Source organism: Mustela nivalis (assembly GCF_964662115.1).
Source record: "Mustela nivalis genome assembly, chromosome: 5".
Taxonomy (NCBI): Eukaryota; Metazoa; Chordata; class Mammalia; order Carnivora; family Mustelidae; genus Mustela; species Mustela nivalis.
Window position 1 is genome coordinate 113,678,182 of NC_139024.1, and position 26,501 is coordinate 113,704,682.

Consider the following 26,501-nt stretch of genomic DNA (forward strand, 5'->3'; position numbering starts at 1 on the left):
GCTCAAAGGACATATTCTCATGCAAGTACAAACATTTCTCTTTCTGGAACACTTATTCCAGTTTATATTCTCTCTGCTCTCCTTATGGACAAGAATTTTCATCTTCCCACGTCCTTTGCTAACACCTGGTAGCATCAAACTTTCTAATTTTTGCCAATCTGGTGGTTCTAAAGTAGTCTCTCATTATAGTTTTTGTTTACATTTCTGTTTGTTTCTATTAATTAGTAGGGTGTTTGATCATCCGTGTACTTGTTTGACATCTAGTCCTCTGTTAAGTGAGTCATCTATTCGTTATTTGCTCATTTTTCTCTTGGGTTTTCTGACTTTTTCTTGTTGAACTGCAGGAGCTCTTTAAATATTTTAGATAGTAATCTCTTGTACTGACAAGATGTTGCAATCTCTCCTCTGGTCTGTCATCCATTTACTTTGGTTTCTTCTGCTGAACACAGGTACTTAGTATTGTGAAATCCATCTAATTTTGGCCCTATTTCTAGTCTCTAAAGATATTTTCTATTTTTTTCTATTTAGCTCCTAATTTTACATTGCTACTATTAACAAGCCTTTTCTGGGTATTTATCAATACATACATAATTTGTTTGGTAACAAAAATAGGATAAAACAATGTATATAGTTAGGTAACTCTTTTTCATCTCCCAATAAAACGTATGGGAGATACGTTTTATCTTTCCTTTTTTTTCTTTAAGATTTTATTTCTTTATTTGACAGAGAGAAAGAGGGAGAGAACACAAGCAGGGAGAGCAGGAGACAGAGGGAGAGGGAGAAGCAGCCTTCCCGCTGAGCAGGGAGCCCAACGCAGGGCTCAATCCCAGGATCCTGGGATCATGACCTGAGCCCAAGGCAGATGCTCAACTGACTGAGCCACCCCGGTGTCCCTCTTCTATATTTCCATTCAGATTTTTCTCACTTTTTAATGTCTGCGTAGTATTCTCTTCTATGAACATACCATTACTTATTTAAGGAAGTTCTTATCAATGGAAAATTGACAGTATTAGAAAAAGTGCTTAGTGCTTATTCAAGTAATTTTTAGGCTAGATAACCCTAAGTAGAATTGCCAGTTCAATGAATTTATTTAATTTTGACTTACAAATTATATTACAAAAATGTTGTAAGGTTTTTTACGCCCAGCAACAGTGTTCAAACATGATTTCTCATAGCGAGAGCATAGCATAGGATAAAAAGAGAGTCAGCTATAACATCAGAGAAACCTGGTTTGAATCTTATCTCTGCCACTCAGCTGTGTGACTTTCTCGGTCTCCTCATCTGTAAATGGTGTCTCTGATGCATTCCCGGTAGGGCTGAGGGGAGGGTTCAGTCAACGTCAAATGTAGAGCCCTCATATAGTACCAGACACTAATTCTCTACTCTGGGAAACTTATAAATATTGTTATAATATTATGACATGAAAGGCTTCTATACCCAGTTTTGAACATGGCTTCGCTTTTTCCTCAGGTAATTTAGTTTTTATTCAGTTGGCAGTCTCAGTCTGCTTCAATCCATTCCACCCTCTTCTTCTTTCCAATCTCCTCAGACTTCAGTGGACGAAAGGGAACTCAGAAGATTTAGTAAAATGCACCTCCTGTCTGTCCACTCCGCTGGCCAGTCTAAACCCGGTGAGAGAAAATAGCCATTGTTCCTCATTAGCTTCTTTAAGTTCCGTTTTATCGTGTGGGTCAAAACTCAAGGGCAGAAAGAAGAGCTGGTGTCTGAGAGACTTTCCCAAAAAGAACAGAGGCCTGGGGCAGGGGCAATGGCTCTGCAGCTAACATTCTTGCCAACAGCAAAGACTAAAAATGGGTGATGGTTAGAGCCGTCCCTGGGAGGAGAGCCTGTCACAGAAGCAGGAAGTGAGGACAGTGTGGGAGGGACGTATAGAAAATACAAGGTAGATTTTGGGACTTATTTCTCTCTCCTGCATTCTGGACTTTCACTTCCCAATGGGAACAGAGATCCCCCCCCCAGTTCTAGCTTCCCGTCCTGTAATTGGAAACAGCAAGGTTTATGGAACCAAGACTGGAGTATCAACAGCTCTTCTGGAGGGAACCTTCTCCTCAGCAACAGCCCAGGATGGGAGTGCTGGTCTGTTGCACTATACCAGTGTCCTAGTCATTGCAAACTTCAAACTAGCATGTCAGTAGAAATCATGAATTCAGTGTTTCCACAGAAGCAACTGGATTGTGTCCTGGCACAATTATAGGAAACACTGAGAAAATTCACAGAACAAACTTAGAATAATGAAATATTACCAAATATCATCCATGGAGTGAAGATAATGATACAACAGGTTCCCAGCTGGAGTCTTGCTGAGCCAGAGCTAATTTTACAACTAGAAAATGGTAAAAATCTTTTTTTTTTTAAATTTTAAATTTTAAATTTTTTATAAACATATAATATATTTTTATCCCCAGGGTACAGGTCTGTGAATCGCCAGGTTTACACACTTCACAGCACTCACCAAAGCACATACCCTCCCCAATGTCCATAACCCCACCCCCCTTCTCCCAACCCCCCTCCCCCCAGCAACCCTCAGTTTGTTTTGTGAGATTGTCACTTACTGTTTGTCTCCCGAGAAGTTAAAAATCTTAAGTGTGCCTTTATGCACAAGGCTGCTTAGAGGATCTTTTCAATTAATAAGAGACAACTTTGGGGGTGCCTGGGTGGCTCACTCGGTTAGGCGTCCAACTCTTGATTTCCATTCAGGTCATGATCTCAGGGTTGTGAGATGGAACCCCATGTTGGGCTCTGTGCTGGGCTTGGAGCCTCTTTGAGATTCTCTCTCCCTCTGCTCCTCTCCACTTGTGCTCTCTCTCTAAAAAAAGAAAAGAAAAGAAAAAAAGAACAGTTTTGTCTTTCAAATAATAATTTGATTCCGTGCTAGAAACAGATATTAAGGAATTTTTTTTGGCTTACTGTAATGATTAAAGCCAGTGAGCTGGGGCAGTTGAGTGGCTCAGTCATTGAGCTTCTGCCTTGGGCTCAGGTCATGATCTGGGGGTCTTGGGATCGAGCCCCATATCTGGATCCCTGCTCAGGGGAAGTCTGCTTCTCCCTCTCCCACTCCCTCTGCTTGTATTCCCTCTCTTGCTGTCTCTCTTTCTCTCTCTCAAATATATACATACATAAAATCTTAAATAAATAAATAAATAATTAATTAAAGCCAGTGGGCTTATTTGGTTTTAGTTGGCATTGGGAGACTGAGTCCCTCAGGCCAAAGATCTCTCCTTTAACAGTCAGAGAACAAGTCTCTGTTCCCAGCTTTAAACAGGTCTTATCCCTGCCTTTGCCAGGTGGTTGTATAAAGTGAGGGGAGCTGTGTGCCAATGCTGTACAAACGCTCTTGCCCGTCTGTGGCGCTCTGTATTGGGTAAGGATCACAAAGACAACCTTGTGAATGCCCCGGGATGAACTTCCTGCCTCGGATGGTGAAACGATTCAAAGCACTGCAGACATCTGAAAGACCTTCTTGGTGTAGAAAAAAGAAAAGAAAAGAAAAGAAAAGAAAAGAAGAAAAGAAAAGAAAAGAAAAGAAAAGAAAAAAGGGCATTATAGCAGATACTGTGTAGGTAATTTATCCAATGTGCACACTGGACTTTCCGGTCACCACATTCCCCGATCCTTCACCCAGAACGGTTCTTGAGCGTGAAAAAGACCAGACCGTTCCATCCAGATCACCTTCAATCTCAAGTTCCAGACTGTGGCGTGAGTGTGAAGTCGTTACAGTGCTCACAACCGGGGCTGTTGGTGGTGAGAAATGCAGGGCCCCACAGGAAGACGGGGGTCAGTATGCACCCTTGATGCTGGGAGGCCAGAACTTTTTTGAAAAGCTTGCTTCCGCCCCAAAGAGAAGTTCAAGAAAAGCTTTAAGGCGACGTGTCGAGGGTAGGGCTCCCCCTGCCTGCCGCAGTGCAGCCTCTCCCGGGTTGAAGGCCTTTGAGGGGAAGCAGGGTTGTGCAAGAACGGCTTCTCGCTCTGCCAGCACCGACCGCCAGTGACGTGGAGCTTCTGAGTTTCCTCCTCCTCCAACATCAAGATAAAGTGAAAGTAAACAGGCGCTTGGAAAAGTACTAGTGTTTTTCCTCATCAGAGCATACGAAAAAGAGTGGCAGAGAGTTTGTTACATGCCATTTGTTTTCTGCATGGGTGTCCTCATAGCTTTCCAGAGCAGGAGCTTCTAGAAAGTGCTTTCTGTATTACTCAATCTTTAGAGCACAAACTTACATTTGGCTTTTCTGCTTCTGGTTGCTCTAAAAGGCAGAGGCGTCTGAAAGGGCTTTGTGATCCGTCTTCATTTACATTTCTATGAGAGAGATAATGTATTCTTTCACTGAAATTAGACATTTATCCCAGTCTATTCATCTGAGGCAGTAACCGGTGCTTTAACCGGTGCTTTTCCAGAGGGGAACCGGGCCACTTCCTCTGGTGCTCTTCCTGCCTTCTCGACACCCTTATCGATATTTTCCTGTTCAGGGAATTTTATTTAGGACAGTGATAAACTTCTCTTGGGAGAGGAGATTCCTGACTTTGCACCAGGGTCTAAATTCAAACATCTCCATTTCTGATATTTTGAAAATGAAACACAGGCTGCAGCAGGAGGGACCTGACGGTGCTTAATACAGACCTGAGGACTTCATTTCTTTCCTAACTCTGATTCTCAAGATTGGCTGGCTCACTCATTCCCGCTGGATTTGATTGTTGGGTTGATAATGACGTTTTTACATGGAAGGTGTCAAAGGCTAGAACCTATGAAGAAAACTGTTTGATAAGTTAGAATGTGAGGGAGTGGGAGAGGGAGAAGCAGACTTCCCCCTGAGCAGGGATCCGGATATGGGGCTCGATCCCAGGACCCCCAGATCATGACCTGAGGGAAGGGATGAGGGAAGGGATTTGCTTTTTTTTACTGTTGTACCTCAGGTGCAAAGAACAGAGCCTGGCTCATAATGAATGCTCAATAAATATTTGTTGCATTAACTGGGTAAGTATTTTGCTTATCTAGAACTAAGCTATTCTCAAATACAAAACCATTTACCGATGACTGCCAGTTATACATACTTTGAGGCTAGCATATCATTTCTTCATTAAAAAGTATTGCTGTTGGCACATTTAATTTTTTTTTTTTTTGAGAAAAGAACAACACAAGAGATGAAAAATTCAATGTGTAGTCCGTTTAACCAAAGGATGATTTACTAAATATTTTTTAAGCAAGTAAAATATTGAGACAAAGTATATATTGTTATGAGGGAGACCATGCTGAGATGAATCAAATGTACCTCGCCCTCAAGATACTTTCGATGAATGTAATAGGGAGATTAGCCACAAACACATTCATACATATTATAAAGAAAAGACCATGGAGAAGAAAGCAGTCCAGGGAGTCTGCCAGAGCTCCGGGAAGGCCGGCAGGGAAGGAAAGGACTGTGTCAAATGCATATCTGTATCCTTATTGCCTAGCAAAAAGGAGATATTCTTGTTGAATGAATGAATGAATGAATGATCTTTTCCTGAGATTAAAATAAAAAAAAAAACCCTGAAGATAAATAATATGATGTTTCAGTGGATCTGAGGAATAGCTCACATCTAGATCAGGGAGATTGGAGGAAGTCAAGGGTTATGAAGGAGGTGGGGATGAAGAGTGACTTTCCAGGTCCAATGGATTTGGTAAAGGTGTGGAGGGGAGGGACAATGTAGAGCACACTGGGGAAGAGTTTAGTAGCCAGATGTACTTTGGACAAAGTGTGGGGCGTGAGGGTGGAGTAGGTGGAGGGAGGAGGGCAGGCTGCTGGGTAGGCAATGGGAAGCCAGGGGACTCACCCAGGGGGAGCATCCTGATCAGGGCGAGGAGGTGTGTGGAGACCAATAACCCAGCACAAGTGGGAAATTGGACAGAAGATCAGACTCCAGGCAGTGAGACCATTTAACTTTTCTATTCCAGGTGGAAACAGAAGTCAGAGAGATCTTACTTAGAAGATGGGAGAGTGATTAAAAAAAAAAAAATTCTAGAGACTTGAAAAACTGGAATGGAAAAGACAGGTGGTTAATTCTACACGGTGTTGGGGGTGGGGTGGAGGTGGACGGAGGAGGAATGAAAAATGAGTCCAGCCCCAGCTGAAGTGACTGGGAAAACGGAGCTCCTAGCAAGAGTAAGAAAAGTGGCGGGAACAGCAGGTTTTATTGGGGGAGGAGGTGGAGGTGAAGGAGAGAGGTTGGATTTAAAGTCCCAAGTGTGGAGAAGATACCAGATGGGGATGTCCAGTGGGCAGCTGAAAACCTGGTGGTGATTACGCAGTAGCTTGAGCAACAGGTGTTTGTTTGTTTTTTTTTTTTTTTTAAAGATTTTATTTATTTATTTGACAGAGAGAGATCACAAGTAGGCAGAGAGAGAGAGGGGGGAGAAAGCAGGCTCCCTGCTGAGCAGAGAGCCCGATGCGGGACTCGATCCCAGGACCCTGAGATCATGACCCGAGCCGAAGGCAACGGCTTAACCCACTGAGCCACCCAGGCGCCCAGGTGTTTGTTTATTTAAATGATGCTTTAAACAGTCACATTGCCACATGTGGTAAGGTGAAAATTAATTCTCCTTCCTACCCCTGGTTGCCTGTTTTTCTCTCTCCAGGCCACCACTCTTTCTGGTTTCTTGAATATCATGGTAGAGATACTCTGTATGTATTTGTGGTTTTATGTCCCCAGAAGAATTTCATACTTTTGTTTTTAAAGGTTAGAGAAGACTTGAGTGTCTTCGAGACAGGTGGAAAAGAACAAGAAGAAAGGTGGAGATTGAAGAAGCGAATTACAGAGGAATTACTAAATAAAGAGCTTAGAGCAGGAGAGGGTGTAGGTCTGTGGTGTAGGCATATGTAGTGTAGTATGTGGTGTAGGCATATGCTTTGGGGAGAAGAGCGGGCCCTCTGCAAAGCTAGGAAGGGCAGGCTGATGGCAACAGAGATTCCTCATGCTATCTCCCTTAGATGGCCCGAGTGTCCTTGGCCTGGTGGTGGCACAGAGAGGGACCCGGGGAGATAGCCTGGTGGCTTGAGGAGGATGGCAGAGATGTCACATAGCCAATCACGATACTAGAGATAACCATAGGACTGTCAGATCCAAAAACCAATCCAAAAATGTTTATTGTGATGATTTATAAAAGAAATATCATCATAGCAATGTAAAGCTATTTACAGATTTAAAAATAAATTTACAGAAATATATCCACATCATATTACATGAATCAGTTTTACTTAAAATGTTACAGGTAGTGTTGAACAAACATAGAAAAACATAAATCAAGTTCTAAATCACATAAATGCCCTCCAAGCATGCTCAAGAGCCGCTGGAAAGTGGTTCAGAGGAAAAACTGGAAAATAGGATTTTAGCAACCGGAAGTAAGGATGATTCCACTACTGGTTGTAGGTGATGGGGCCAAATAAAAGTCACTTCAATTTTCAACTGAAACCAGAAGGTTACATGTAGACAAATGGAAAAAAAAAATGTGTTTTAAGAAAATTTTTTTACTTATTCTGGCGAAGCCCAGAGAACACAGAGAGTTGGAAATTTATGTTCTAATCCACGTGAATGTTGTTTTAATAAAGGATAATTTTATTTGTGGCTAATTGGGCATCACACCATTCTCTTGAAGGTTACATGCCAATCAATGTTCCAGTTTGGGGGTGGGGGGGAGGGAAAGTGTGAGGATTTGTATGGAGACCATGGAGGTGCCTCTTGCTGCCCGGGGCCTGCTCGAATCTTCCTCGACACATTAACAACGCCTAGGGGAAGAACACCATCTGAAGACTTGGCGCTGACCCTGGCCTTGGATGCCGCCTCTGATAAATGCTGGGCATCGTCCCTGAAGTCAGGGAGGGAATGCTTGGCAGCTGCCTGGGCATGCTTCCCTTCGTGTGGTTGCCAAGCCAGATTATACCGTGGCTGGCAGCTCTGTGGAGATGCTATCGTTTGAGACCTAAGTGTCAGGGGCTGTGGTCAACAAATAATTTATATGAGGAAAGTAGTAAAAAACAAGTGTTTACCAAGACCTGAGAATTATTATGTAGTTTAATTAAGCAAAGGTATAGAGGGGTCCATTCAACTCATTCCTTCAAGGATGCCCCTTAAAAATCAATAGAACTTCCCTACTTTATGTTGCCTGATTTACAGCCAGATATATGACCCTCAAGTGTAAGTTACAGGATACATGTTATTAATGATTAAAAATAGTGAATTTTACTAATCTGGCAACTTGTGACATTTCATGATTACAAGCCTTAAAAATTTCATCCAGTTTTTTCTTATATAGACTGCATACACATTTAAAATATCAAAGGCACTTTTAGGTTACATGATAAACAAAAATACTTCAATAGAGACAGGATTATTTATTGGTTCCTTCAGTTTCTGTGTCCATGTCGATCGTCGAGAGCCCAGTTTTGCACTTCACCTTTGGCAAATAGCGAGAAGAAAATGGCACCAAACACATTGATAGCAGCAGCGATGTAGAAAACTGTTTGCCATTCTCTAATAGTGTTCTACAGGGAAAAAGAGAAACATGCACATGAAAAAAATTTTGTTTATAGTCAGCTTTATAGGAAAGGTGGGATCACAAGACTGTTACAAGTCTCATGATGAAAACAACCCAAGCTCCCTCCACAGTGAAACTGTGATATATTTGCTCAGTGGAATACTATACAGCAACTAAAATGAATGAGCTACAACAACATAGATGCAGCTCACTAACAAAATGTTACACAGAAGCCAGACACAAAAGAGTACATATTAAATGACTGCATTTTTTATCAAACTCAATTATATAAAAGCTCAAAATTACACAAAACTAATCCATAGTGTTAAAAGTAGGAATAGGGGCTCCTCTTGGTAGGGTGAAAGGGGAATGTCAGCCAGGAGCACCCAGAGGCTTTGCGAGAGAGATAATGTCCCGTTTCTTGACGGGTGTTGGTTACATGAGTGTGTGAACATTCATCCAGCTGTATACTTAGGATCTGTGTATTTCTACTCCAACATTTACTCAAAGTACACTCAGATTTACTCAAAATAAAACATGGCATGGCTTTCAGCGATGTGGTACTAGGAAAGCTGTATGCTTGCCCATCATTTCCCTAGTTCTTAGGTGGGAGATATAAGCCAGATCAAGAAAGGATGAGTTAAGATGGACTTTGAATTTCAAGTTTGAGGCCCAGCACAGAGAACTCCTGATGGACCCACAAAACAGGACATGGATGAGATCTGCCAGTTAAGCGATCAGCAAAACACAATTGTTTAGCGTATAATATAGTGGTATAAAAACATCAGGCAGTTAGCTAATTTCTGGGTCATGTGACTAACTTAAACAACCATTTTTTGGATTTTGCAATGTCAGTCTAACCAGAATGCTACATCTGCAGCATGAAGAAAAGAAAAAGCAAGCAGGGGAATTGGCAATGAGGAAGAAAAAGGAAAGGCACTAGGAAGCTAGTATGAGGTCATTCTTTTAGGAAAAAAGGGAAATCATGGAGAAAGACAGCACTCTGTTATGCTGATCAGAGATTCATGTATTTTGGTAAAAAAAAAACCTTAGAAATCCATCTTAAATTTTAGTAACTGTTTAGATATGCTAACAATATGTTACTTATTTGTACTTGGCTCATTCTGCAAAGTTTCTGAGGCAGTGCAATAATTTTCAATTGTGAGCAATTACAATTGTAAAGGAAGTATGTGTTTCTCCTTTTTTTTTTTTTTTTTAAAGATTTTATTTATTTTGAGAGAGAAAGAGAGTGTGTGTGTGCATACATGCAGAGGGAGGAACAGAGGGAGTGAGAGAATCCCAAGCAGACCCCACACTGAGCACAGAGCCGGATGCAGGGTTCTATCCCACCACCCCGAGGATCATGACTTGAGCTGAAATCAAGAATCTGATGCTTGGGGCGCTTGGGTGGCTCAGTCGTTAGGCATCTGCCTTCGGCTCAGGTAATGATCCCTGAGTCCTGAGATCAAGCCCTGCATCGAGCTCTGCATTAAGCCCCGCATTGAGCCCGGCATCAGGCTCCCTGCTCAGTGAGAAGCCTGCTTCTCCATCTCCCACTCCCCCTGCTTGAGTTCCTTCTCTTGCTGTGTCTCTCTCTGTCAAAAAATAAATAAATAAAATATTTTTTAAAAAGTCTGATGCTCAACCGACTCAGCCACTCAGGGACCCCTGTGTTCTCCTTTTAAAAAAAAAAATCGTTTTAATAACATTAAACAAATGCTATGATAGCCTATCCAAATCCAGTTCAGTTCGCACTTTATAAACATTCAAGACTGAGGAATCCAGGTATTCTTAGCAGAAATACTATGATTATCCATAATAAATGAAATTAATACATGGTAGTACGTTGACTTAGGTTCCTGTGTTGCCACAGTGCTCCGCAGAGATAAGGTTAAACATTTCTGACATGTCCATATGAAGACAAAGAATTCTAGGGGGGGAAAAATCACAACTTTCCCAACATTCGTTTCTATTAAGTGAGAGAACATAGTAACAAGGAGGCTTGGGTTCATTCAAGTAAGGAATCAGAAATGGTGGGAGCAGGGGTGCCTGGGTGGCTCAGTCTGCCAAGCGACTGACTTGATTTTGGCTCAGGTCATGATCTCAGGGTCCTGGGATAAACCCTCACATTAGGCTTCCCACTCAATGGGGAGTCTGCTTGTCTCCTTCTGCCCCTCACCCTCCGCCTGCACAAAGGAACAAACTCTCTTAAATAAATAAATCTTGAAATGAATGAATGAATGAATGAATGGTGGGAGCAGAGAAGAAATAGGAACACTCATTGTGGTGAACACATACACATCTGAAATCAGTATATTTAGTAATAAGAAAGGTGGTAAGCATATTCTGAAATTCTTAAGGATTAGGTGGTGTTAATCTGATCACAGAGACAAAGAGAAAATTAAGTCTCTTAGAGCTTTAAGTCAGCCACTTAAAAAATATATTTCAACAGGCTTTAGATTTTTTTAAACAGAAATTTTGAGTCAGAGGTCTTTTATTTTTCTTTCTTATACACTGTGAGCCACTGGTACAGTGCTGAATCTCTGCTGACTGATGTGGCACCATGCTGCCTCCCCGCTGGAGGTAAGACCACCCCAGGGCACTCTGCATTTCGGAGGCTCAGTGCCCTTCCCACACCTTGCTCACTCCTCCAGGGCTCCTTCCCTGCAAATTGTGTGTGCTCTCCCCTGTGCCCACCGCACCCTGCACACTTTTTTTCCCCTGCGGCATTCGTCACTGTACTTTAGCTATTCGATTATGTGCCATCCCTAAATGAGGATTTTCACAAGTGCAGAAGCTTATCATTTTGGCTTTGGATCCTCAGTACCTGCTATATTAATAGTCACTCATGAAATGCCTGTAGAATCCGTGTTTGACCATTTCAGGGCTCGCTAACTCATAAGGCAGCCCTTTCCACAGAGTAGACAGCTTTTAACAGAATTTTCCTATTGTGTCCTCATTACTTCTCTTCACCTATCTTTGTGGAACTGCCAAGAATAAGTCACCATCTCTCGTGTGGTCGTCCTTCAAGATGTGAAGACACATGCCATGTCTTCTCAAGTCTTCTGCTCCTCTCAGTGGTGATCACTTCCCTAGTTCCTTACTCATTCCCACGTGACTTCCCGATACCTCACCTTTGTGGATCCACTTCTTGAATAACTTTCCATTGCCAGTTTTGATTTGTTCAAACCAAAGATACAAGTTACTTACCTTGTAAAATATCACCACTTTTAAGTACTTGTGTGGTGTGAGCTACAACAGCTTTGTTGAACTTAGTTCTGTTGTTTTGTCTAAAAACCAAGGGGTGTTCTTGGAAAATATATTTTCCTGTCCAGTATGGCACTTACCTTTTTGCTGATGTAAAGAGTTGCACAAGAATAAACATTCAGAATTTTACTCTCAATTAAAATATACTCAAATTTGGGGCGCCTGGGTGGCTCAGTGGGTTAAAGCCGCTGCCTTCAGCTCAGGTCATGATCTCAGGGTCCTGGGATCGAGCCCCGCATCCAGCTCTCTGCTCAGCCTACTTCCCCTCCCCTCCCTCTGTCTGCCTACTAGTGATCTCTGTCTGTCAAATAAATAAATAAAATATTAAAAAATATATATATACTCAAATTTTGACAGATGTGCAGACTCAAGTGAATTGTGTAGACGTTTGCATATATAAGCAAATTATCTACTTACATCAGGGGTCAGACTTTTAGCAATGACAGGCCCAGCCATTCCTGGAATAGTGGCAAATGTATTTGTGATGCCCAGCAGGATACCAGCATACCTGCAGAAAACATTTTCATAGAGATTACTGTGTTACACATTGAAGTAGCTTCTTTCAACAGATAGCTATACTACTTTCAGAACAGTTTATATTTTTGTGAATTTTCATGTTTAAAAGAAATGTCTTACCAAGCTGGACTGAATATATTTAGCTGGTGAAAAACTTGCATTTCAATAGTTAATAAGCATTCTAATATTACATAGGGGAACGCCACCACTGAAATGAAAATCCTCTTTATAGTGATTTAGAAAAGTGTTGAGATTGATTTTCGTACAGGGTACAGGACTGTGTTAAACAGGAAGTTTGATGTATCTTAAGATTCTTTAGTTTTTTTAAAAAAAGGAAGAATTTATTTCCTGATTACAAAATCTATTTCATTGTTGAAAATAAAAAAAATTTAAGAAAATAAAATTACCTTTGAGAAAATTGATATTAATACTTTGGTAAATATTTTAATTATTTTTATTTATATGTATATATTTCTAATATACTATTATGAAATGAAATAATATTGAACATAGCAATTTCCGATTTACTTATTCCACTTATCACGTATATGCGTATAGCTAAGTCGTTGCATACTTCCCAGAGGTAGACAAGTTTGGTATACATTGTATGGGTGTATATATAACAAAAAATGCATTTTTAATAACTCAGGGAAAGTTGATTTATGTTAAGAATAAAGCTTAGAGGAGTTGGATATTCTTAGTTATGTTTAGATGCAAATCTTTAAAGGAAGAATTTCTGCTTGTATTTGGAAAGTGCTAATGGTCTGATTTCTCCAATATATAAGGAATGTAAACTAAGGAAGGCTGAATGAAACGCTTACTTTCCATAAAGAAGTCATATTGAACTTCTAGTCAGGAGACTTAAAGATCCTGTGACTTCTAGTTCTACCATTGACCATCTATGTGACCTTGGCCAGTCAGTGATAGATTATTTCCCTTATCACTCATGGGTTCATAGATGTTCACATGTAACGTACCTGCTGCTCCCATGTGAGTCCCCCCAGCACCCACCAAGTACACTAAAACATTATTTTTGAGTATAACATACATATGGAAATGAACACAAACCATAAGTGCACAGTGTGATTAATTTCTATAAAGTGAACAGAACCATGTCACTAGCACCCAGTCAAAATACAGAATCTACTAGAATAAACTTTTTTTTTAAAAGATTTTATTTATTTATTTGGCAGACAGATCATAAGTACGCAGAGAGGCAGGCAGAGAGAGAGGAGGAAGCAGGCTCCCCTCTGAGCAGTGAGCCCGATGCGGGACTCAATCCCAGAAGGCAGAGGCTTTAACCCACTGAGCCACCCAGGCGCCCCTGGAATTAACATTTTTAAGGATATTTTACACATGGCTGAACTGCCTCTCAGACTGTATAAGCTTTAATTTGAATAATCATAATTTTTTGAGGTCATTCCTACTCTAAAACTTACGAGGATGGCTTAATGCTTGCCCTTAAGGAGATTATAATCATTTGCCTGATTTGCAATAGCCTCGCCCTCCCTGGTCCATCTACCTGGTCTCACTACCCAGTGCTGCAGACTGTGTCACTTCCGATTCCGACAGCTCCCACCCAGCTGCTCCCATCTGCTATGCTCATTCCTGTTATCCTCCTTCATACTCTACTCGCTGTCTGAAATCCATATTCCTTCTGTCCAGACCACTTGCTCAGCACCTCTTCCGCGAAGCTTCCTTTGTCTAGTTCAGCTCACACTGAGCCCTGTCTTCCCAGAACTTTATTAAGTCCTTAAAGCCAGTGCTATGGGTTCTAGGAGGTAATTGTTCTCTAAGTCAAGTTTGCTAATTCAGATTCCATAGTCTCACTGCAAAGTCGTGCTTTATTTCCCTTTATTATTTGCAGGGCCAGCACATATATGCTCGTTCAGTACATGCTGACAAGAGAAGTGGCACATGACCCGCAGTTGTTCCAGGCCCTGACCATGGAACCCGGGGGCACTGGCTGTGCTGGCTGCTGGTGCTTTGTCTCACAGACGCAAATACCTCTCTTGGGTACCGGCTCCAAAGCGTGCTTATTCCTGATCCAAATGGAACCACACAGTATGCAACCTTTTGGATTACATATGGGGTTTGCTAAACATCCCAGGGACGCCTGGGTGGCTCAGTGGGTTCGGCATTTGCCTTCGGGCTCAGGTCATGATCCCAGGATCCTGGGATCGAGTCCCGCATTGGGCTCCTTGCTCAGAGGGGAGCCTGTGTCTCCCTCTGCTTGCAGCTCTCCCTGTTTGTGCTTTCTCTCTGACAAATAAATAAATAAAATCTCTAAAAAAATAAACAAATAAACATCATCCCAAGTTGTTGTGTGTATCAATAGTTTATTTGTTTTTTATTGCTCTCTCTCTCTCTTTAACTGAAGAAGCTGGGGTTTTGTCCTATAGAGAGTCCTGCATTCTGTTTTGTGTAGATTGCATCCCTGAGATACCATATAACATAATCTTACGTTCGCTGTATTTCCTGTACACTGATAGTATCTAGACCACAGATCTCAGAGCATGGGTTAGAGTTAGTTTTGATATTTTTAGCGAGAAAATTTAAAGATGATGGTGGAGTTAAAAATTGGTGAACTAAGTAAATGGCATTTATAATTTTTTCATAAAAGTCATCTAGGTATATAAAAAGTCCAATTAGAACTTTTGTTTTGAGGGGCACCTGGGTGGCTCAGTGGGTTAAAGCCTCTGCCTTTGGCTCAGGTCATGATCCCAGTGTCCTGTGATCGAGCCCTGTGTCAGGCTCTCTGCTTAGAGGGGAGCCTGCTTCCTCCTCTCTCTGCCTGCCTCTCTGTCTACTTGTGATCTCTGTCAAACAAATAAAATCTTAAAAAAAAAAAAAAAGAACTTTTTTTTTTTGAGAGTGAGAGCAAGCACAAGCAGGGGTTGGAGGAGTAGCAGAGGGAGAGGGACAAGCGGACTCCATGCTAAACATACAGAGTCTGTCATGGGACTCAGTCTCAGGACCCTGAGATTATGACCTGAGCCAGAATCAAGAGTTGAGGGCAGAACCGACTGAGCCACCCAGCTGCCCCAAGAACTTTTCATTTTCATGAAATAATCAGTATTATCATAAAATAAAATACAAATTAAAGAAGCTCAGTATTTATTAGTCCATCCGGTCTTATTGTGGGGTACTATTATTTCTAGTAGTATTTAGGATCTAGTGTCTTGGCTGCAGATGATTAATCTGCAATTTCTCTCCCCATTTTCCTTGTGGACAAGTGCCTGATATGGACTGAACTGTGTCCTCTCAAAATTCATATGTTGAAGTCCTAACTCCCACTGTGACTTCTTTGGAGCTACAACTTTCAGGAGGTAATAAAGGTTAAATAAGTGTAGGGTCTTAACCCAATAGGATTGGTGGCCTTGCAAGAGGAGGAAGAGAGAGAACTCACTCTATCTCTGTGAGGACTGACCAAGGAAAGGCTATGTGAGGACACAGGGAGAAGGGGGCCATCTGTAAGCAAGGAAAAGAGCTCTCACCAGAACTTGACTATGCTGAGACCCTGATCTCCAACTTTGAGCTTCCAGAACTGTGGGAAAATAAACTTCTACTTTTTTAAGCTCTCTTGTCTGTGGCATTCTGAATGGCAGTTGACTAATACGGTGCCTAAATAAAACATCCTGCTGAAACCAAGTCAATGATCTACAACCATCACACATTTTTATGTTCAAAACTCGTTCATACTGGATACAGTAACAAAAGCGTACAACACAGGTCTTTTTGGCTTATGCCCTTTAGGGAGTGTATCTTAAATTAACCAAGCTTGGCAGAACATGTCTTTTTTTTTTTTTTTTTTTTTTAGTTAAACCATTAACACCTTGGCAGTAGGAGGAACCAACTGCAATGTTGCCAGGCCTTTTCAGTGACAGATATTAAGTGCAGACGAACGCTGTGAAATCCTAAATGTCAGCACCAAGAAACTCATTCAAGTATTTATATTACACTTGGCCAGGCAGGGCCATGAAAGATGGATGACTGCTGGGGAAAAAAACATGTTGTACAGACCCAGTCTGTATTCTGTGCTGGTGCAGTACTAGCGTGCTCTGGGATTAATCTTTAAAAGTCTCTCCAATTCCTGTGTATCTGGGCAACAAAATTATCCACAGAAAATCTATTTTAATCTAGAGAGGAAAAGGCTTGAAAAATACCACAAACACATCTTTATGTTAAAAGGATTACTGATTGTATATTGAAAAACCTATGTCAGGCGTGGCTCTAAGTATTTTACACATATCCCATTTTAATAGTAAAATCCACTCCATAAGGTAGGGATTCCTATCTCCATACTACAGATGAAGAAAGACTGTAAAATGTTACCCAATTTGTCTGACTCCAAATCAGTACTTAGTAATACAAGGTTATATATAATCTGTTATGCTGCCTGAATAATGCTGCCACAGTCATCACCAAATTCAATCTAAAGGAATTACCAGTTTTCTTGAGCTTGATTTTTCACCATAAGCTCCAGTTCTGAATGCTTAACAGTCTGTGGCCCTCAAATATTCTTGTTCTAATTACCAGAGCTTTATCTAGTGCATGGGCACTCAGTTGTTACAAAAAAAAAAGCAACTAAGCTACAACGTGGTCAAAAGATAGGTGATCCCCCAGTTAACCAAGACATGGAGAACTAGAAACAACCTAGCATCCTTTGAAGGAAGAAATTCTAGGTGGAAAATAAAAACTGCAAGCTCTTCTGAAGGGCTGAATCAAAATATAAGGGAGGGAAATCATTTTGACTTTGATGAGATGACCTTACATTTGTATAGTGATATATTTTTAGAAGTTACATATGCTGTTCACATATATACATATATTGATTACTACTATATATCTGGAGGTAAGTACATGGTGCACATGTGTACTTACCAACTTCTACAACTACCTGTTGAAATCATTTATGTTACTAAACTGTTTGGTTTCATTCTATGTCTAGATAAATGTCTTTTTTGACTTACAATTCACAGAATGCCAGGGCTAAAACAGGGTCTTCAAGATATGAAGTTTAACCACTCAGCTGATGCCTGAAGCCCAGTTCCAGGATCCTGTTTGGCCATTATCCAGTATATGCTTCAGGATGTGACCTTACCATCCTCCCAAACTACCAGAAGCTTCTACAGATGCAAACAGGGACCATATTACCTTCGTGTCTGTGTCTTCAACATTTGGTAGAATGCCTGGGTACAGTGTTTGTTAAATGACTAGATCCTTTAATCCACATGCCATGACACTGAAATTTAGTAATTACACACCCACCTAATTGTACATCCAATTCATCTTTTTCCAACTTATCCAAAAGGTTATCATGGGAGATCTACTTGAAATCCTCATGTACCATATTTATTGTGTTCCCTTTCTGTATGAGGCTAAAAATGTTGAGAAATTAGACCATTTTGCTCTTTTGGCTGTTAATGATCCAATGGTTACTCCTCAGTAATCAGACTTTTCTTTTCCAAGAGCTCACCAATCAGCCCTTTATTATTTTACTTGGATTGATTTGTAATCCTGGTCATGGGACCTGACTCAAAGTTTCCCAGAAAATAATAGTCTATTGTGTTATGTGCAAATGCACTTACGATAATGAGCTAAGTGTATAAGCAAGTGTATATGTGTTCTATAATCTTATAAGGTAGGTACTATGTGTGCATGTATATATATATAAATATAAATATATATACACATATATATTACCCCCTCCCACCTTCCCAGAAGTTCTTGCCAGATTCCAGAGCTCCTGAAGGACTGAAGGTACCTGATGAATCCTGAATTACATTTCAGCTCCATGAAATGGAGTGGGTGGCTCACTACCTTTTTTCTGGCTAGCTGGCAAGTGGGCCAATTTTATGTTCCTTACAATTTTTACTTCTCATATTTATTTACTTAGTTTTAAAATAAACTCACATAAACTGAGGCAACCAGAGTATGTATCTGTTCTTGGCAATGAGTTTTTTTTCCATGAGTTTTCAAAATAACTACTAAATGATGACCAGTTTTTAAGAGCTTCAAGAGACAACCTGATGTAGCAGAAAGATCCTTGAATCATGTTGCTGAGACCTGGATTCAAATCTCAGGTCTGCCATTTCCTAGGGGTGACTTTGGAAGCCACCCAACTCCTCTGTACCTGAATTTCTTCATCTTCAAAATGAGTTCTTCCTGCTCACATCTCCATGCATTGTAGTGAACATTACCAGTGGCCTCCTCAGCATCCATTCCCATGAGGTTTGGGGGATACTGACTCCTTCACCTCTAACTTTAGGGTGGGTGCTAATTGTCCTAAAGTCAGATGGTATTCTCTTGGCTGTAGGGATTGGTTCAGGGGTGGTTATGTAACTTGCTTTGGTTCAATCAAAATGAAACCTAGGACTTACTATCATGGTACAGAGAGAAAAAGAATCTTTTCTTCCTTGACCAATGTGAGTAAAGAAGCATGCGATTCTGGTAGTTACTGGCAATCATTTCATTGTGTGATTTAAGAAGCACACCCAGTCTCAGGGTGAAACTAATATGAAAGCTAGAGAGTGGAAAAGAAATGAATCTTTGGTAATATTAGTGGACAGCTGATGTCAACTCTTGTCTGAAACCAACTGTCACTGGATTTTATGCTAAAGTGAATCAATAGACTATGCTGTTTAGCCAGCTTGAATTAAGATTTCTATTAGTTCAACTAAAAGCATCTGAGAGATAACACAGTCTAGCTACCTCGTGCCCAGACCCTCAATTCCCATATCCCATATTCATCAACCCTCAGCTTGTTAAAATCTCAAGCCTAAATCAATCCTACAGCACATTTTCAGTCCTACACTTGGGCTGCTGAACACCACTGAAAGAACAACTCTGTAAAATAGAGAAGTACAAAATTCATCTCCAATTGCCTCTGATCCTTGTCAATGCCAAAAATCCCTTCAATGAGTTCTTATTGACAATTTTCCCCGGTAGCTAGTTTGAACTTTTATGATTCTCAAATCTTTCTTCTTCACCTATCTTCTTTCTTAGTCTCAGCAATGAACTTGAGTCCCATGTCACAAAGAAATCAAAGACTGACAGTTAAGATTTTTCAATTAGTTATCTACTGCTACACTATAAATTACTTCAAACCTTGCAGCTGAGGACAACAAATATTTATCCTCTCACAGTTTCTGTGGGTCAGGAATGTCGAAGTGGTTTAGCTGGGTGGTTGTGGGTCGGATTTTCTCATGAAGTTTCAGTCATGTTGGCTGGAGCTGCATTACCCACTTCTAAGCTCACTCATGTGGCTGCTAGCGATGGCCTTGGTTCTCCCCAAGTTGGCCTTGCCGCAGAGCTCCTAAGTGTCCTCCCTACATGATAGATGAGTCATCTGAGAGAGACAGAGAGCAAGGAAGCTGTTGTGATGCCTTTTAATGACCTAGTCAGATATCACTACTTTTGCCACATTCACTAGAAACAAGTCACTAAATCCAGCCTACACCCAAGAGAAGGGGAAATAGGCTCCATCTTCCAAAGGGAGAAGATGGAGAATGTGTGGACATATTTTGAGTCACTACAATTCCCATGTTCTCATCTCACTCAACTCAGAACTTTTCTTTAACTGAACCCACCTTACTACCTTCCATTTCTTCTTATTTGGAAGATAATCCCTCTACTTTGACTCTGAGTTTCATCCCTTCCTGACATCTACCAACCACTAGTTGTCACTTCTTCCTTTCAGCTTTAACCTTTCCTTGTTTATTGGACTTCTTTTCTCACTGCATTTACAACCTGGGTCTGTTTCACCTTAAAAAAACAAACAAACAAAAAACCCAGTCAATCTTCCATCAATATGTGTCTCTCTTTAGTTTTTTTCTCCTTCCCTTCATAGTTTATAGTTTTGAAACAGTTGTTTATTGGCAGTGGTTCTCAAATTTTTAAAGTCCATGAAAACCACCAGGAGGAGCGACAAAATGCAGATAGAGTCTTTCCCTAGCCCTGTGATCCGTGATTCTGCTTTATTTTTAAGAAGCACTCCTGATGATTTTGATATGGACGGGCTAAGGATCTCACTTTTGAGATCATTGCTTTATCCTGATGGTCTTCACTTCCTTATCTTTCCATTCATTCCTTCCTTACGTCACTGCAGCTTAGCGTCCTTCTCCTTGTTCTACAGAAGCCTTTTCACCAATATGTTTAATGAACTTCTCCATCTGGAGAGGAACACTTTCATTCTTGCTTTGCTTGGCTTCTCTGTGGCATCTGGCACTGTTAATCAAGCCCTCCCATTGGGAATTCCAGTCTCTACTTATTTTCCTTCTCTTTCTCCTGTTCCTTCTTTTCAGTTATTCTTGCGTCAGGTTCTTTCTCTTGATGAATTCCGAAGATTTTCATCATTTCCTGAGTATTTTTTATCCAATTCCATGGCTTTATCTACAACTCATATGTTGTAGATCTAAATCTTTTATTAGATTTACATCTGAATCTTTAGATGTTGTAGATCTAAATCTTTATCTCGTATCCAGAGGCCATTCTTGAAGATTGGATGATCTTGGCTTTCTTTCTTTTTTTTTTTAAAGATTTATTTATTTGACAGACAGAGTTCCCAAGTAGGCAGAGAGGCAGGCAGAGAGAGAGGAGGAAGCAGGCTCCCCGCTGAGCAGAGAGCCCGATGCGGGGCTCAATCCCAGGACCTTGAGATCATGACCTGAGCCAAAAGCAGAGGCTTTAACCCACTGAGCCACCCAGGCGCCCCGATCTTGGCTTTCTTGACAACACATTCTTAATTTTCCTTCTATCTTCCCTGTTGCTCCTTTTCTAGTTATTTCCCTCTTTCTTTGTTTGCCAAGATCCAGTCCTGGGATCACTTGTCACTCTCTCCCAAGGCAATTTTTGTCTTTCAATGCTTTAAAATGTGTATTATTATTCCTTAATTTTCATTTCCAATCCAAATGCTGAGATCCAGATCCATAAATCCTACTGCCTTTAACTACTATTTTCTAGATGTTTTCACAAATATCTAAAATTTAACATGTCTGAAATGTTTATTTTCCTCCAAGACTCTTCCTCCTTCAGGTATCCCAGTTCCAATAAGTGGCACATCCATCTATCCAGCTGCAGATACAGAATGCCTAGAAATCATCACGTTTGATCTCTCCTTACTCTTCAGGTCTAATCTATTGTCAAGTCCCATCTATTTATGGGTGCCCTTATAGGAAGAATGAGAGACACTGGAGCTCTTTCTCTCTCTGCACACATGTGAGCATGCCTTCAGACACATGAGGGAAGTACCATGGGTGCATATAGCAAAAAGCAGCCCATCTGCAAACCAGATAGTTCTGACAAGAAACTAAACATGCTGGCACCTTGATCTTGGATGTTGAACTGTGAGAAAATAAATTTCTGTTGTTTAAGCTACCTAGTCTGTGGTATTTTGTTCTGGCAGCCTGAGTAGACTAAGACACACACTGATTTCTTTTCGGACTCATATAAATTCTTCTCTCAGGAACACTATTCCCTTTTTGCCTGGCTAACTTATTACTTTTAAAATAACTTTTAAAAATATTTTATTTATTTATTTGAGAGAAAGAGAATGAGAGAGAGAGAGCACAAGACGAGGGAGGGTCAGAAGGAGAAGCAGAGTACTGTTGGGAGGGGAGCCAGGTGCGTTACTTGATCCTGGGAATCCAGGATCATGTCCTGAGCCAAAGGCAGTCGCTTAACCAACTGGGTCACCCAGGTGCCCATGCCTGCTAACTTTTTTTTAAAATTAATTATTTTTATTGACATATATTATTTGCCCGAGGGGTGGCTACCTTAACACATTCCTTAGACTTTAGCTTAAATGTCATTTCCTCAGACAGACCTTCCTTTACTCCTTCATCCACATTATATCTCTCTCTCGTATTCTCTCATTTTTTCTTCAGAAAGTTTTTTTTATCTGTGTGAGCCTTTCGTTTCTACCATCCTAGACTAAAATCTTCACAGGCCAGAGCTGTGTCTTTTATGGCTGGTAATTGGCAGGTATTTGATAAATATTTGTCGGAAGACTGACTTATCATAATATCTTACAGTTATTTATTTTTTTACTGCTTTCTTCCTGAACTAGACTGATCTCGTTGCACACAGGAGCTGGGTGTTATTTTTTGTAGTGTCATGGAGAGTGAGCTCAACAGACATGTCTGTTGTAGGAGGGACAGGACTTGACTAGACCAGGGCCTTACAGCTGAAGATGCACAAGAATCACTTAAGGACCTTAAGATGCAGATCCCAGTTCAGCAAGGCTGGGGTCAGGCCTGAGATTTCTGTACTTTGCACAAGCTCCCGCGTAACACCGATGCTCCTGGGCTGTGGGCCACACTTGGAGTAGCAAGGAATGAGTTACTGTAAATCCGTCCTAGTTCTCACTTTCTATGATTCTATAAACTACATAATGGAACAATGTCATTTTGTTTAACTCACTTCAAGAGAAATCCCTTCCAGATTCCTTCTCTAATCAGTAGCATTAAAGAACATATTTCAGTTCCTTAATTATTTGCTATTTCTTTGAATCCTTTCTTGGGTAATCAGTCTTTGTTCCTACTTTATAAATCTCAAATACATGCCTCACGTCACTGTGCAGCAATTTGGTTAGGCTTCTTCTATTCTCTGTCCCTCAGAAATGACATCTCATTTCTTTATTTCCTCAGTTTCAAGGGGCTCTTATTTCTGTTCTGTTTGTATCGGATTTTTTTTTTTTTAAATTCATGAGAGACAGAGAGAGAGAGAGGGAGGGAGAGAAAGGGAGAATCAGACTTCTTGTGGAGCAGGGAACCCGACACGGGACTCAATCCCAGGGTCCTGGGATCATGACCTGAGCTAAAGGCAGATGTTTAACCAACTGAGCCACCCAGGAGGCCCTGTTGTGTTTGTATCAGATTCAGATATTTTTTTCCTTTCCTTTTTTTTTTTTTTTTTAAAAGATTTTAAGCACTTGAGAGAGAGTGTGCGCAAGCATGAGTGGGTAGGGGCAGAGGGAGAAGCAGGCTTCCCGCTGAGCACAGAGCCCTACATAGGGATCCCATGACCCTGGGATCATGACCCAAGCCAAAGGCGGATGCTTGACACTGAGCCACCCAGCTGCCCCTGTATCAGATCTTTCTAATTATCACTAAATTGAGCAAAGTTTTCTTGAAGTTAATTTGCTTTTCAAATTCTTCCTTTCTTTCATCATTATGTTAAACTACTTTTTTTTTTTTAAAGATTTCATTTATTTACTTGAAAGAGAGTGAGAGAGAGTGAGCAAGAAGAGGAGCTGGGGGAGGTACAGAGGGAGAAACAGATCCCCTGCCGAGCAGAAAGCCCTATGGGGATCCATCCCAGGACCCTGCAATCATGACCTGAGCTGAAGGCAGACGGCTAACTGACTGAGCCACTCAGATGCCCCTAAACTTTTTTACTTCTTACTCACCAATAAGTATACTCAATAAGCATTTCCTAGCTTGTAAGTTACAGAAAAATTCTTCCCTCTGTTTTGATTTTTTTTTGACGAAAGACTTTGGTATATTGTAAACAATTCAACATTAGACATTTGGTCTCATGATAAAACCAGAGATTATTCCTTCAACAAATGTTTACTGAGAACCCTCTATGTGCCAGGCATTGTAATAAAACTTTCATGCATGGGGGTGCATGGGTGGTTCAGTGGGTTAAAGCCTCTGCCTTTGGCTCAGGTCATGATCCCAGGGTCCTAGGATGGAGCCCCGCATCGGGCTCTCTGCTCAGCAGGGAGCCTGCTTCCCCCACCCCTCTCTGACAGCCTCTCTGCCTACTTGTGATCTCTCTGTCAAATAAAAAAAAAATTAAAGAAAAAACCCAACAACTTTCATGCATGATCAATTTTGGGATGTGAAATATTATATTCCTAGATAGGATAAGACATATTTAGAGTTTTCTTTTTTTTTTAATCACAATAGACTTTTTACATACAGTGTAATATTTTTACTATTCTGATTATCAGATCCTTATACTTTAAAAATGTAATTCACCATTACATTAAAAAAACGAAACATTTTATATTTAAGTGGGATTAATGTAATCTTCTAGTTTAAAAATAAAAATCACATGAAACTATACAAGAGATGTTTGAACTTCAGAATTTAAACACTGCCAAGACTGTAACTAATGGGTTTAATAATTAATCACATCTATTTCTAGTTCTGAAAGTTTAAATTGATTTTAATTATATGAAATACTATGACAATAATTGACTCAAGAAGGTACCACTTTCTCTGTAAAATGGGTGGCTATTTAGTCAGTATATAACCAATTATTGTTCTTACAAATTTCTAATTACCAACAAAAACATTACTGTCTAAGGCAAGTAGTTACCATTGTTAGTTAAATAAACAACTGCCAGATCCAAACCGTATAAAAGAATGACAGGCTCCATAGGCTTATGCAGTTTAACTTTTGTTAGAATTCTAAATTTTGAGGGTTCTTCTATCCCAGGTATGTGATTAGATTAGCAAGGCATAAATCAATGAGATAAAGTAATATGCAGTCACATATTGTTAATGTAGTTAATTCCATGAAAGAATTATGTGAAAGTAAATTGATATATAAAAAGTAAATAAATAACATAATATCCATAAAGTATGGCTAAATATTAAAATATGTCTATTTAAATTATTTTGGGTATGAAGTAGAGAAGTTGAGAGGATAAAATATCTTTATAAGTAAAATCTTATTTAGATATACTATTTCCTTTTATTCCTAATCTCAGAAAATATTGTATTTCTAACCTCAATCTCAATATTATTGTCAATATAAATTTACATAGTACCCTGTGGAATTCACTATTATGCAGATACTTTTAATATTTATTTATTTATTTATTTATTTATTTATTTATTTATTTATGTAAGCTCTATGCCCTATGTGGTGCTTGGACTCATGACCCCAGGAACAAGAGATCAAGAGTCACATACTCTACTGAGCCAGCCAGGGGCCCCTAGATCCTTTTTAGAGCTATTTAAATACATATAATGTAGCTGATATGTGAACTCAGCTTTAACCCATACATTGCTCTAATTTAACAGTTATGATTATGGAAATAAGGAGATAACTAAACAACTAAACTAGAATTAAGAAATAATAACATCATAATAAAAGTAGTGTACATTTAAAGCTGTCATCTTTTGCTATTTTGTGGAGGAAGGCATCCTTACAATTCACTCTAGAGAGATTTACAAGTCTCTGCTGGTACCTTGATAATTCTATGAAGGATTGAAGGATCACTTCAACATCCCAAAGATAAGAAAATAAAAAACAAGGCTTACTATGTGCTATTCAGCATGCAAAAGATGTAAAAGAAATAATTTGATAAAATCACAGACTTTTGTGTTCTATTTTTTTTTAAGATTATCTAAAGATTTTTTTAAAAGATTATTTATTTATTTGACAGAGATCACAAGTGGCAGAGAGGCAGGCAGAGAGAGAAAGGAGGAAGCAGGCTCCCCACTGAGCAGAGAGAAAGGAGGAAGCAGGCTCCTCACTGAGCAGAGAGCCAATTCGGGGCTCAATCCCAGGACCCTAGGATCATGACCTGAGCTGGAGCAGAGGCTTTAACCCACTGAGCCACCCAGGTGCCCCTTTTGAGTTCTATTTGTAAATAAACCTTTGTTTATTTACAAATAAAGTCAATGCTTCGAGTGATTTCTAAGTAGTAACTAACACCTGCTTAGGAGAGGCAATCTAACTTAGTAATGAAGGCATATGATCTCTTGCCAGGGCCTTGGTTTCTAAACACCACTCTTCACCGAAAGGAACCAGCATTCCTAGGAGAAATCACTGATCCCAAGGTATTTCAAGGCAGGGAAGATACAAAATGAATCTGGAACATCTAGTTGTTTCATCAATAAAGTGGTCAAAGACGAAGCAGGGAGCGGGATGGTGAAGGGGTGTGGGGAATGTCGATAGGCTATAGGACCCAGCTCGGAGGGACACCTATAGCTAAATCTGAGATAATGTGAGCATAAAAACAGATACGGACAATAACGGATTATAACTCATCAAATAAATTAGGAATCTTTGAGTCCACGCTGATGATAGATAAAAAAGTGGAGGACGAGGGAAAATCTTCCTTACAAAAGAACGCCAACTGATTATATGTGGAGGGAAAGATAGGGTGGAAATACCACGTTTTTGAAGCCACATGGTAAAACTGGTTTGGTGTGGATCAACAATGGGTACT

The 26,501-nt window shown here is 40.2% G+C and overlaps 1 protein-coding gene across 2 annotated transcripts in view; it reads right to left on the minus strand.

The window, feature by feature from the left end:
• Positions 1-7,106: 7,106 nt before the first annotated feature.
• SLC17A5 (solute carrier family 17 member 5) overlaps positions 7,107-26,501 on the minus strand; it is a 49,223-nt gene continuing 29,828 nt past the window's right edge. For both annotated transcript variants that reach the window (XM_082731150.1, XM_082731151.1), the window contains exons 10-11: positions 12,209-12,299; positions 7,107-8,531 (exon numbers count right to left, since the gene is read on the minus strand). In XM_082731150.1, coding sequence (XP_082587276.1) covers positions 8,394-8,531; positions 12,209-12,299 — 229 coding nt within the window. In that variant the 3' untranslated portion in view covers positions 7,107-8,393. The remainder of the gene's footprint in view (positions 8,532-12,208; positions 12,300-26,501) is intronic.